At 53.6% G+C, this 14,319-nt stretch overlaps 1 protein-coding gene across 1 annotated transcript in view; it reads left to right on the top strand.

The window, feature by feature from the left end:
* The window catches only part of LOC144246546 (uncharacterized), a 972,872-nt gene that overhangs the window by 259,010 nt on the left and 699,543 nt on the right, over window positions 1-14,319 (top strand). The window contains exon 5 of the mRNA XM_077784457.1: window positions 181-761. Coding sequence (XP_077640583.1) covers window positions 181-761 — 581 coding nt within the window. The remainder of the gene's footprint in view (window positions 1-180; window positions 762-14,319) is intronic.

Here is a 14,319-nt window from a genome sequence, read left to right on the forward strand (position 1 = left end):
CCCAGGGTGTGGCTGGATGGAGGAGGAGGAAAAGCCCCGGAGATGCTGCAGGAAGAGGAGCTGCAAACCCAGCCCAGGGAGCTGCGGGGAGGAAAGAGCCCCCTGAGCCAGGAAGGCGGGCGGAGATCCAGGCGGAGCTCGGAGCTGGTGGAGAAGCCTCGTGGCAGGGAGAAGCCCCACAAGTGCTTGGAATGTGGGAAGGGTTTCAGGTGGAGCTCCCACCTGATCCAGCACCAGAGGATCCACACTGGGGAGAGGCCCTACGAGTGTGGGGAGTGTGGGAAGAGGTTTCAGACCAGCTCCCATCTCCTCAGACATGAGCAGATTCACACAGAGGAGAGGCCCTACCGCTGCCCCGACTGCGGGAAGGGCTTCAACCGCAACTCCAATCTCACTGTGCACCGGCACATCCACACCGGAGAGAGGCCCTACGAATGTGGGAAGTGTGGGAAGAGCTTCAAAGACAGGTCTGGCCTGATCCAGCACCAGGTGATCCACACTGGGGTACGGCCCTTTGAGTGCTTGGAATGTGGGAAGAGCTTTGGGTGGAGCTCTGCCCTGAGATCACACCAGCTCATCCACACTGGGGAGAGGCCCTACGAGTGTCCCCAGTGTGGGAAGAGGTTTCAGACCAGCTCCAGTGTCCTCCTACATGAGCGGATTCACACAGAGGAGAGGCCCTTCCGCTGCCCCGACTGCGGGAGGGGATTCAAGCACAACTCCCACCTCATCAGGCACCGGCACATCCACACCGGGGAGAGGCCCTACGAGTGTGGGAAGTGTGGGAAGAGCTTCTCACAGAGCTCAATCTTGATCAGACACCAACGGAGGCACCACTAAAGGAAGCCCTGTGAGTGCCATGAGTGAGGAAAGAGAGTGAGGGAAGAGCTTGGAGTGAGGGAAGAGATTGAGGGAAGAGCTTGGTGTGCTGCTGCAGCTCCATTCCCCATGGGAAGATCTGGGCTGGATGATCCCCAGTGACCCACATTGGGCAGAGCCCTGGTGCCCCCGTATGGGGAATAAAACAGAGAGTAAAGTAATGGAGCTGATAAAGGGGCCCGATATCTGAGGCCTGACTGAGCAGAAACTGTGGGAGACACAGACACAGTTTCAGTCTCCCTGGGCAAGAAGTGACCAGAAAAAATGGTGTGAGACTTTGTGATAAGATAAATGTTCCCAGGTTACTGGATGTCACCAAGAATGTGTAACCAATGGGAAATTGTTACTAAAAACAGAGCCCTCTATAAGCACCATACAAGTCAATCCCTGTGTAAACACCTGGTACACTCAATAAAATTGGCTTTGGTCTAAACTGGGATGTCCCCGTCTCTCCATGGTGGATAACCCTGTTGTGGGTGATCCCCGTTGGGTGGGGGAAGGTGCTGGAGGGATTTCTTTCCCTTCTCCTGGTGCTGCCGTGGTTTGGTTGGTAATAAATTCCCTCCCTGTGCCCAGGCCGGGTCTGTTGTCCCCGTGCCGGTGCTCGGGGCGGGATCTCTCCCGTTCCTTCTCTGCACTGCCGGGCCTCTCCTCAGCCAATGAGAGAACGCGGTGGAGAAGAGTCAGCCAATGAGAGCGAGCGGGGCTGATGACTCACCAGTTGCCGGGCAGACCCGCAGCAGGCAGTGTTCCCCACCTGGACCCGCCCTCCCTGCCCAGGGCCGGCCCCGCCGTGGGGTCCCCCCAAGTCCCTCCCCAGTGCCCCCATGAACTGGGCTGGGTTTAACTGGGAAGCTTTACTGGGAACACTGGGAGCAGGGGGCAGGGGCAGAGTGACAGCAGGGCTGGGGGACACTCAATCCCCCCAAAATCAGCGTGGGGATAGAGCGGGGCGTCCCGGCAAGGCCCGAGGCCACGGGGATGGGCTGCGGCCGCCAGTGGCTCAGGAGCTCTGTGGGCAGAGAAAAGGGGGTGACACCGGGCTGGGGGCCCAGCGTAGCACACACATTCCAGAGGAGGGGGGACATGACTCACGGGACCCCCCAGACTCTCTTGCACAGGTAGAACCCGATCCCCAGTGCCAGGAAGACAGAACCCAACTCAGGAGTCTCCAGTTCCTGTCAGCATCTTGCTGCGGCAGCATCCAGCAGCATCTCTGGGTGGTCCGCAGGGGTCAGGATCTCCCAAAAACTCTCACAGACACCCAGGCCCCTCCAAGCACCCTCCAGGTCACTCCCAGCCCACTTAGGATCCCCAGAAACCTTCCTCTTGATCCCTTCCTGACCTCCCCAGGACCCACCAAAGCCCCTCCTGTCCCTCTCAGGATCCCACAGCCTCCTTACAGTCACCCCCACTGCCCCAGGACCCCCAAATCCTCTCCCAGTCTCTTCCCAGTGCCCACCAGGACCCTCAGAACCCCATCCCATCCTCCCCAGTATCCTTCAAACCCCTTCTTAGCCCTTCCAAACCTATAACCTCCTCTCCCAGTTGAAACCAGGCTCTCTCCATCTCCCTCCCAGGTGCTCCCAGCACATCCCAGTGGCTCTCCCAGCACCCCCAGTTCCTCCCCCGTACCTCAGTTCTGGCTCACAGGGTGTTCCAGACTGAGGTGAGCCCACCCTGGGTTGGGGTTTCCAGCAGCACCAGGAGCTGGTGGGTCCAGTCCCCGTTGGGGACCACGTCGGTGGCCACCACAGAGAGCTCCTGCTGGCCCTGGAACCACCTCAGCTGGATGGGAGCAGGCGGCCGGGGCCGGGCCGGGAGCTCGAGGGCAGCAGAGAGATGGACACGCTGGGGGGCAGTGGGAGAGAGTGGGTGTAATAAATAAAAAGGTCGTTGTTCATCAAAATGAGTGTTAAAGGAGACAAGAATTTGAACTGAGTAGGGAATGCAACTAGCATAGAAGACTGTGTAACTAATTATATACAAGTTAACTTTTAGGCCAAGGACAATCTGCAAGGAAGATGAGGAGCCTTCATTCCTATGACCACCAAGGCAGAAAAAAAGACCCCCAGCAAGCAATTGCACCAGCACAGAGTGCATCAAGAGAAAATACGTCAACTGGAAATAAAAAAGGGACGTATAAAAACAAAAAGGTCAAAGGGGGAAGGTGCTCCGTGGCAGAGCAGAGGCTCCCTGGCAGCCCAGCGCTGTTCTTTTGCTTAATACCACTTGCTTAATTAATTCTTGTTAATTGATTTATCTGTAATTAGCCTCCCCAGTTGAATTTGTCCGTAACAAATTTGGTGCCGTGACTTGGATAAGGGCGAACAGGTGGGAATTCCTAATCAGGGAGGCGCCCCGCTGCCTCTGCAGCGGCCCTGGTGCAGGCTTTTCCTTCCCAGACCCTTACCGACGAACCCAAATTCGGTATTGAGCACAAGGGATACCGGTAACCCCGTAATCTTTGTGCACGAAGCCGGGCGAAGACGCAGGACAGCGTGAGTATAAAAGTGGGGATCCGCTGGGTTGGGCTGGGATCCCAGGACATAACTCATGAGACGTCCTTGTAGGACGAGGCACGGGCAGAGCTCTGAGTAGTGCGGTTTGCAGAGCCCGCGAGGGGCTGGGCACCAACAGGGGCCGCGAGTGTGTGTGTGCCTGAAGGTGTCCTGGGAGATGGGACAGAGGAAAAGCAAGCCCTCTGCTTCTATGGGGACGGGGACCCTGGTAACGCTTCCCCAGATACCCCCTGACAGTCTGTTAGGTCTAATGATAAAATCTTGGGATGAATATCCTTCAAGGAAAGGGAAGGCTAGGGCAAAAATGATACATTATTGTATAAAAGAATGGGGAGGAAAACAAATCTGTAGTGATAATTTATTTTGGCCACTGTTTGGAAACTTCAAGGTCTGGATTTACCAGGCATTAAACATTTATGTAAACTCTAGAGAACCTTTTGATATTGAAGAGAGCAAGTTTGCTGCTCTCTGGATAGTGGGGGAAACAAGAGCAAAATATTTTGCCTTAAGCACCCAGGGAGGGAAAAAGAAAAATAAAAAGCCTGAGGAAGTTCCAACTGCACCCCTTCTACCATACATACCTCCCCCTCCTCCACCCCGTCCCACCCCATCCCCCCAGAACTCCAGCCCACCCGGGCAGCTGGGGGGATCCACCTCCATGGAATGGCACCGTACCTTCCTCAGGACAAATGCCAGCATCCTGCAGGGATGGATGGCACAATCCAGGCCTTAGGCAGCTTTGGAGACTGATGAGATGAGGTGTCGGGGGCAGGAACAAGAAGGGTGACAGGAGCAGCAGGAGCAGAGTGCAGCGTGTGCTGAGCCCAGGGCCAGCGGTTGTGTTGTGCTGCTTGCTGGCTGCTGGCAGTTCCAGATGGGACATGGATTGTGACATGACCATTGAGCTAGAGAGCCTTTGGTTCCATGCTTAGCAACGTTCCCCCAGAGCATGGTGCTCAGAGCCCTGTTCCCAAGGATGGGCATCCACAGCCTGGGCCAGTGCCTCAGCACCCTCAGTGGCAAAGAGCAGCTTCCTCAGATCCAACTTCAATCAGCCTCCTGCAGCTGAAAGCTGTCCCCCCTTGTCCTGTTGCCACAGGCCCTGTGGAACACTCTGTCCCAGTCTTTCTTGTGGCACCCTTGCAGTGCTGCAGAGCTGCAGTGAGGCCTCCCCAGGGTCTCCTCTTTCCAGGCTGAGCATCCCCAGCCCCACGTGGACAGCAGGCAGTGTGATCAGGGGGAGTCCAGGCTGGAGTCAAATGGCCTCAGGAACTGAGAGATGGAAGCTTTAGCTCCAGCTTTGCCTCTAAATGTACAAAATTAATAAGAGTGGAGGGCAAGATGGTGGGACACTGGTTCTGCTCTAATTGGTGAATATAGTCTCTGTTTTTTTCTTTTTTTCTGTCATGCTGATGCAGGTTTGGCTGTTTGAAAGGAAGCTTGGCACAATATCCATTGTCTTCTCCATTTGTGAAACACCGAGCAGAGTCTGGGCAAGCTGATGTTGCAGAGCAAAACCTGCCAATGTACTGGTGATCCTGAGCCTGGAGGATTCAATTAAACCCAGCCAAAAGTAATTTCTGGAAAGTCAAGCCTGCTGTACATTTTCTTGAGTTTGGCTATGCCAACTTCACCTGAGTCTTATAATAAAGCAAACAAAAAACTCAAACCAAAACAGACAAAACCCAGAAGCAAACAAACCCACGCAAACCAATCAAACACAGAGACTAAAATAGCCCAGATGAAACCAAAGGGAATGAGGAATTAGTATTAGTTTTGAGTTCATCACAGCAGGCAAGTGGCTGCTTTCCACGGGATCACCATAAAAAGCCACAGATAACAGCTGCTCCAAAATACACCCAACGGGAGAACCATCAAAGTGATACATAGCAACTCTGGGGGCAGCTCCCCATGAAGGTGAGGGATGAGCACACAGTGCTACAGCTCCAGCCTTCCCCACCCTGCAGGCTGCTCTTTGCTCCTGATGTAAGAGCCTTGCAGGACTGTGGCCCCTCTCAGTGCATTCTAAATCATTCCCACAGCTCTCACTTGAGCCACTGGCATTTCCAGAGCGAGATGCAGGCACAATCCTACTGCCTGCTGAGCCTCTCTGGGAGATCCTGAGCATCTTCCTGCCTAGAGCCACAAAAGAGCTCAGGCTCTCCCTGAACTGGGTTTTCAGGGGACGTTTCCATGTCCCTGCGAGATGTGTTCATCGTTCATCAGGCTGTGCCCAGCCTGGATCAGGGCAGCTTGGATGCCACATGGGATCCATCCTTTGCCCTGCCATGTGATCCTCCATGCAGTAGGGATAAAAAGCCGAGCACTGGGGAATCCCAGGTGCTGCAGCAGTGATATTTTTGGGAGAAACACAGAGCTGTGCATGGCCAGCTTGAAGTCTGCACTGGTGTGAGCACCAGGCCTGCCATGCTGAGCCCAGGGCCACAAGCAGTGCTCACCCTGGCTGGGACACTGAGTCCCAGCATGGGATCCCATGGGACAGGGCACGCTGGGATTTGCCCCTGCAGCTACCCAGTGTGTCCAGAGAGACTGCAAGGAGACAGTGACCTCTGTCAGCGGGACCCTTTGAGTGGGACAACCACTCCTGGGGTGGCTGTGCCAGCTCCGCCATGAACCTCCAGCCCTGGGAACCTGGAGCACGTGGAAACCACAACTTGGCCAATACAGCCTGTGCCTGAAGCAAATGGAAAGAGAACTGGGGTGGGAAAAATCACGGTTGTTTATTTACAGAAGAACAGCAATGAAAACACAGAACACATTTAGATTTGTAAGAATATTTGTAATAACAACAGTTTATAGAAGGTATATACCTAAGAACATATCTAACAACAATATCTGAAACGTATTTACAGAAGACAAAAGAAAGCCCTAAAACCTATATCCTAAATGCAACAACAAACTGTAAAAACTATGTACAAAAGGGTGCCATCTCTGTCCGGGATCTCCATCACTCCAGGAAGAAAAGCAGGTGCCATGGTCACTGCAGTCAGGCACAGAGGGCTCTTCCGTGTGTCCCCAGGCTGGCACAGCGGGACTCTGCTGCCAGAGCTGAGGCTGGCTGGGTCTGGGGGCTGGGCCCCAGGCACTGCCATGGGGCTTGTGTGGCCCAAAGCAAGCACAGGACAGGCTGGGCATGGCCACCAGAATCCAAGGCACTGGGTACCACGTGCCTGAGCAGAGACCACCCAACCCAGCCCCGCCCCAGCCTGGCTGCAGGGAACCCACTCTGCCTGTGGGGACCACATGCCTGTCCTGCTGCTGGCATCGGTCTTCATCCCAGGACCATGGCCTCCTCTTCATCTTTTTCATCTATGTCCATGTCCTCGGTGTACTCTTCCATGTCCAAGTCCATCTCCTCTTCCACATCCACATCCACCTCCATCTCTTCCTCTCCAGTCTGCTCTCCATCCACCTCCATCTCCTCCTCCGTATCAATTTCTGTGTCCACCTCCATCTCTTCCTCTCCTGTCTGCTCTCCATCCACCTCCATCTCCTCCTCCATATCAATTTCTGTGTCCACCTCCATCTCTTCCTCTCCTGTCTTTTCTCCATACACTTCCATCTTTTCCTCTCTATCAGCCTGTGTGTCCACCTCCATCTTGTCCTCTCTGCCTGCCACAGCCTGCAGAGGTAGCAAAACCTCAGAGTGGGGTCCCTGTCCCACCCCATCCGCCCAGAACTCCAGCCCACCCGGGCAGCTGGGGGGATCCACCTCCATGGAATGGCACCCTACCTTCCTCAGGACAAATGTCAGCATCCTGCAGGGATGGATGGCACAATCCAGGCCTTAGGCAGCTTTGGAGACTGATGAGATGAGGTTTCGGAGCAGGAAAAAGAAGGGTGACAGGAGCAGCAGGAGCAGCGTGCAGCGTGTGCTGAGCCCAGGGCCAGCGGTTGTATTGTGCTGCTTGCTGGCTGCTGGCAGTTCCAGATGGGACATGGATTGTGACATGACCATTGAGCTAGAGAGCCTTTGGTTCCATGCTTAGCAACGTTTCCCCAGAGCATGGTGCTCAGAGCCCTGTTCCCAAGGATGGGGCATCCACAGCCTGGGCCAGTGCCTCAGCACCCTCAGTGGAAGAGAGCAGCTTCCTCAGATCCAACTTCAATCACCCTCCTGCAGCTGAAAGCCGTCCCCCCTTGTCCTGTTGCCACAGGCCCTGTGGAACACTCCGTCCCAATCTTTCTTGTGGCACCCTTGCAGTCCTGCAGAGCTGCAGTGAGGCCTCCCCAGGGTCTCCTCTTTCCAGGCTGAGCATCCCCAGCCCCACGTGGAAAGCAGGCAGTGTGATCAGGGGGAGTCCAGGCTGGAGTCAAATGGCCTCAGGAACTGAGAGATGGAAGCTTTAGGCCCAGCTTTGCCTCTCAATGTACAAAATGAATAACAGTGGAGGGCAAGATGGTGGGACACTGCTTCTGCTCTAATTGGTGAATACAGTTTCTGTTTTTTTCTTTTTTTCTGTCATGCTGATGCAGGTTTGGCTGTTTGAAAGGAAGCTTGGCACAATATCCATTGTCTTCTCCATTTGTGAAACACCGAGCAGAGTCTGGGCAAGCTGATGTTGCAGAGCCAAACCTGCCAATGTACTGGTGATCCTGAGCCTGGAGGATTCAATTAAACCCAGCCAAAAGTAATTTCTGGAAAGTCAAGCCTGGTGTACATTTTCTTGAGTTTGGCTATGCCAACTTCACCTGAGTCTTATGAAAAATCAAACAGAAAACTCAAACCAAAACAGACCAAACCCAGAAGCAAACAAACCCATGAAAAGCAATCAAATACAGAGACTAAAATAGCCCAGATGAAACCAAAGGGAATGAGGAATTAGTATTAGTTTTGAGTTCATCACAGCAGGCAAATGGCTGCTTTCCACGGGATCACCATAAAAAGCCACAGATAACAGCTGCTCCAAAATACACCCAACGGGAGAACCATCAAAGTGATACATAGCAACTCTGGGGGCAGCTCCCCATGAAGGTGAGGGATGAGCACACAGTGCTACAGCTCCAGCCTTCCCCAGCCTCCAGGCTGCTCTTTGCTCCTGATGTAAGAGCCTTGCAGGACTGTGGCCCCTCTCAGTGCATTCTAAATCATTCCCACAGCTCTCACTTGAGCCACTGGCATGTCCAGAGCGAGATGCAGGCACAATCCTACTGCCTGCTGAGCCTCTCTGGGAGATCCTCAGCATCTTCCTGCCTAGAGCCACAAAAGAGCTCAGGCTCTCCCTGAACTGGGTTTTCAGGGGAGGTTTCCACGTCCCTGCGAGATGTGTTCATCGTTCATCAGGCTTGCCCAGCCTGGATCAGGGCAGCTTGGATGCCACATGGGATCCATCCTTTGCCCTGCCATGTGATCCTCCATGCAGTAGGGATAAAAAGCCCAGCACTGGGGAACCCCCAGGTGCTGCAGCAGTGATACTTTTGGGAGAAACACGGAGCTGTGCATGGCCAGCTTGAAGTCTGCACTGGTGTGAGCACCAGGCCTGCCATGCTGAGCCCAGGGCCACAAGCAGTGCTCACCCTGGCTGGGACACTGAGTCCCAGCATGGGATCCCATGGGACAGGGCACGCTGGGATTTGCCCCTGCAGCTACCCAGTGTGTCCAGAGAGACTGCAAGGAGACAGTGACCTCTGTCAGCGGGACCCTTTGAGTGGGACAACCACTCCTGGGGTGGCTGCGCCAGCTCCTCCATGAACCTCCAGCCCTGGGAACCGGGAGCACGTGGAAACCGCAACTTGGCCAATACTGCCTGTGCCTGAAGCAAATGGAAAGAGAACTGGGGTGGGAAAAATCACGGTTGTTTATTTACAGAAGAACAGCAATGAAAACACAGAACACATTTAGATTTGTAAGAATATTTGTAATAACAACAGTTTATAGAAGGTATATACCTAAGAACATATCTAACAACAATATCTGAAATGTATTTACAGAAGACAAAACAAAGCCCTAAAACCTATATCCTAAAGGCAACAACAAACTGTAAAAACTATGTACAAAAGGGTGCCATCTCTGTCTGGGATCTCCATCAGTCAGGAAGAAAAGCTGGTGCCATGGTCACTGCAGTCAGGCACAGAGGGCTCTTCCGTGTGTCCCCAGGCTGGCACAGCGGGACTCTGCTGCCAGAGCTGAGGCTGGCTGGGTCTGGGGGCTGGGCCCCAGGCACTGCCATGGGGCTTGTGTGGCCCAAAGCAAGCACAGGACAGGCTGGGCATGGCCACCAGAATCCAAGGCACTGGGTACCATGGGCCTGAGCAGGGACCACCCAGCCCAGCCCCGCCCCAGCCTGGCTGCAGGGAACCCACTCTGCCTGTGGGGACTACATGCCTGTCCTGCTGCTGGCATTGGTCTTCATCCCAGGACCATGGCCTCCTCTTCATCTTTTTCATCTATGTCCATGTCCTCGGTGTACTCTTCCATGTCCAAGTCCATCTCCTCTTCCACATCCACATCCACCTCCATCTCTTCCTCTCCAGTCTGCTCTCCATCCACCTCCATCTCCTCCTCCGTATCAATTTCTGTGTCCACCTCCATCTCTTCCTCTCCTGTCTGCTCTCCATCCACTTCCATCTTTTCCTCTCTATCAGCCTGTGTGTCCACCTCCATCTTGTCCTCTCTGCCTGCCACAGCCTGCAGAGGTAGCAAAACCTCAGAGTGGGGTCCCTGTCCCACCCCATCCCCCAAGAACTCCAGCCCACCCGGGCAGCTGGGGGGGATCCACCTCCATGGAATGGCACCCTACCATCCTCAGGACAAATGTGAGCATCCTGCAAGAATGGATGACACAATCCAAGCCTTAGGCAGCTTTGGAGACTGATGATAGGAGGTATGGGGGCAGGAACAAGAAGGGTGACAGGAGCAGCAGGAGCAGCGTGCAGCGTGTGCTGAGCCCAGGGCCAGCAGTTGTGTTGTGCTGCTTGCTGGCTGCTGGCAGTTCCAGATGGGACATGGATTGTGACATGACCATTGAGCTAGAGAGCCTTTGGTTCCATGCTTAGCAACGTTCCCCCAGAGCATGGTGCTCAGAGCCCTCTTCCCAAGGATGGAGCATCCACAGCCTGGGCCAGTGTCTCAGCAGCCTCAGTGGCAAAGAGCAGCTTCCTCAGATCCAACTTCAATCAGCCTCCTGCAGCTGAAAGCCATACCCGCCTTGTCCTGTTGCCACAGGCCCTGTGGAACACTCTGTCCCAGTCTTTCTTGTGGCACCCTTGCAGTCCTGCAGAGCTGCAGTGAGGCCTCCCCAGGGTCTCCTCTTTCCAGGCTGAGCATCCCCAGCCCCACGTGGACAGCAGGCAGTGTGATCAGGGGGAATCCAGGCTGGAGTCAAATGGCATCAGGAACTGGGAGATGGAAGCTTTAGGCCCAGCTTTGCCTCTCAATGTTCAAAATTAATAACAGTGGAGAGCAAGATGGTGGGACACTGGGTCTGCTCTAATTGGTGAATATAGTCTCTGTTTTTTTCTTTTTTTCTGTCATGCTGATGCAGGTTTGGCTGTTTGAAAGGAAGCTTGGCACAATATCCATTGTCTTCTCCATTTGTGAAACACCGAGCAGAGTCTGGGCAAGCTGATGTTGCAGAGCAAAACCTGCAAATGTACTGGTGATCCTGAGCCTGGAGGATTCAATTAAACCCAGCCAAAAGTAATTTCTGGAAAGTCAAGCCTGGTGTACATTTTCTTGAGTTTGGCTATGCCAACTTCACCTGAGTCTTATGAAAAAGCAAACAGAAAACTCAAACCAAAACAGACAAAACCCAGAAACAAAGAAACCCACGCAAACCAATCAAACAAATAGATTTTAAAAATCCAAATAAAACCAAAGGGAATGAGGAATTAGTATTAGTTTTGAGTTCATCACAGCAGGCAAATGGCTGCTTTCCACGGGATCACCATAAAAAAACACAGATAACAGCTGCTCCAAAATACACCCAACGGGAGAACCATCAAAGTGATACATAGCAACTCTGGGGGCAGCTCCCCATGAAGGTGAGGGATGAGCACACCGTAGTACAGCTCCAGCCTTCCCCAGCCTCCAGGCTGCTCTTTGCTCCTGATGTAAGAGCCGTGTAGGACTGTGGCCCCTCTCAGTGCATTCTAAATCATTCCCACAGCTCTCACTTGAGCCACTGGCATGTCCAGAGCGAGATGCAGGCACAATCCTACTGCCTGCTGAGCCTCTCTGGGAGATCCTGAGCATCTTCCTGCCTAGAGCCACAAAAGAGCTCAGGCTCTCCCTGAACTGGGTTCTCAGGGGAGGTTTCCATGTCCCTGCGAGATGCGCTCATCCTTCATCAGGCTGTGCCCAGCCTGGATCAGGGCAGCTTGGATGCCACATGAGATCCATCCTTTGCCCTGCCATGTGATCCTCCATGCAGTGGGGATAAAAAGCCCAGCACTGGGGAACCCCCAGGTGCTGCAGCAGTGATACTTTTGGGAGAAACACAGAGCTGTGCATGGCCAGCTTGAAGTCTGCACTGGTGTGAGCACCAGGCCTGCCATGCTGAGCCCAGGGCCACAAGCAGTGCTCATCCTGGCTGGGACACTGAGTTCCAACATGGGATCCCATGGGACAGGGCACGCTGGGATTTGCCCCTGCAGCTACCCAGTGTGTCCAGAGAGACTGCAAGGAGACAGTGACCTCTGTCAGCGGGACCCTTTGAGTGGGACAACCACTCCTGGGGTGGCTGCGCCAGCTCCTCCATGAACCTCCAGCCCTGGGAACCTGAAGCAAGTGGAAACCGCAACTTGGCCAATACTGCCTGTGCCCAAAGCAAATGGAAAGAGAACTGGGGTGGGAAAAATCACGGTTGTTTATTTACAGAAGAACAGCAATGAAAACACAGAACACATTTAGATTTGTAAGAATATTTGTACTAACAACAGTTTATAGAAGGTATATACCTAAGAACATATCTAACAACAATATCTGAAATGTATTTACAGAAGACAAAACAAAGCCCTAAAACCTATATCCTAAAGGCAACAACAAACTGTAAAAACTATGTAAAAAAAGGGTGCCATCTCTGTCCGGGATCTCCATCAGTCAGGAAGAAAAGCAGGTGCCATGGTCACTGCAGTCAGGCACAGAGGGCTCTTCCGTGTGTCCCCAGGCTGGCACAGCGGGACTCTGCTGCCAGAGCTGAGGCTGGCTGGGTCTGGGGGCTGGGCCCCAGGCACTGCCATGGGGCTTGTGTGGCCCAAAGCAAGCACAGGACAGGCTGGGCATGGCCACCAGAATCCAAGGCACTGGGTACCATGGGCCTGAGCAGAGACCACCCAGCCCAGCCCCGCCCCAGCCTGGCTGCAGGGAACCCACTCTGCCTGTGGGGACCACATGCCTGTCCTGCTGCTGGCATTGGTCTTCATCCCAGGACCATGGCCTCCTCTTCATCTTTTTCATCTATGTCCATGTCCTCGGTGTACTCTTCCTTGTCCAAGTCCATCTCCTCTTCCACATCCACATCCACCTCCATCTCTTCCTCTCCAGTCTGCTCTCCATCCACCTCCATCTCCTCCTCTGTATCAATTTCTGTGTCCACCTCCATCTCTTCCTCTCCTGTCTTTTCTCCATACACTTCCATCTTTTCCTTTCTATCAGCCTGTGTGTCCACCTCCATCTTGTCCTCTCTGCCTGCCACAGCCTGCAGAGGTAGCAAAACCTCAGAGTGGGGTCCCTGTCCCACCCCATCCGCCCAGAACTCCAGCCCACCCGGGCAGCTGGGGGGATCCACCTCCATGGAATGGCACCCTACCTTCCTCAGGACAAATGCCAGCATCCTGCAGGGATGGATGGCACAATCCAGGCCTTAGGCAGCTTTGGAGACTGATGAGATGAGGTTTCGGAGCAGGAAAAAGAAGGGTGACAGGAGCAGCAGGAGCAGCGTGCAGCGTGTGCTGAGCCCAGGGCCAGCGGTTGTGTTGTGCTGCTTGCTGGCTGCTGGCAGTTCCAGATGGGACATGGATTGTGACATGACCATTGAGCTAGAGAGCCTTTGGTTCCATGCTTAGCAACATTCCCCCAGAGCATGGTGCTCAGAGCCCTGTTCCCAAGGATGGGCATCCACAGCCTGGGCCAGCGCCTCAGCACCCTCAGTGGCAAAGAGCAGCTTCCTTAGATCCAAATTCAATCAGCCTCCTGCAGCTGAAAGCCGTCCCCCCTTGTCCTGTTGCCACAGGCCCTGTGGAACACTCTGTCCCAGTCTTTCTTGTGGCACCCTTGCAGTGCTGCAGAGCTGCAGTGAGGCCTCCCCAGGGTCTCCTCTTTCCAGGCTGAGCATCCCCAGCCCCACATGGAAAGCAGGCAGTGTGATCAGGGGGAGTCCAGGCTGGAGTCAAATGGCATCAGGAACTGAGAGATGGAAGCTTTAGGCCCAGCTTTGCCTCTCAATGTACAAAATGAATAACAGTGGAGGGCAAGATGGTGGGACACTGGTTCTGCTCTAATTGGTGAATATAGTCTCTGTTTTTTTCTTTTTTTCTGTCATGCTGATGCAGGTTTGGCTGTTTGAAAGGAAGCTTGGCACAATATCCATTGTCTTCTCCATTTGTGAAACACCGAGCAGAGTCTGGGCAAGCTGATGTTGCAGAGCAAAACCTGCCAATGTACTGGTGATCCTGAGCCTGGAGGATTCAATTAAACCCAGCCAAAAGTAATTTCTGGAAAGTCAAGCCTGGTGTACATTTTCTTGAGTTTGGCTATGCCAACTTCACCTGAGTCTTATGAAAAAGCAAACAGAAAATTCAAACCAAAACAGACAAAACCCAGAAGCAAACAAACCCACGCAAAGAAATCAAAAAAATAGATTTTAAAAATCCAAATAAAACCAAAGGGAATGAGGAATTAGTATTAGTTTTGAGTTCATCACAGCAGGCAAATGGCTGCTTTCCACGGGATCACCAT

This window comes from Lonchura striata, chromosome 6, assembly GCF_046129695.1.
Source record: "Lonchura striata isolate bLonStr1 chromosome 6, bLonStr1.mat, whole genome shotgun sequence".
In the NCBI taxonomy this organism is placed as follows: domain Eukaryota; kingdom Metazoa; phylum Chordata; class Aves; order Passeriformes; family Estrildidae; genus Lonchura; species Lonchura striata.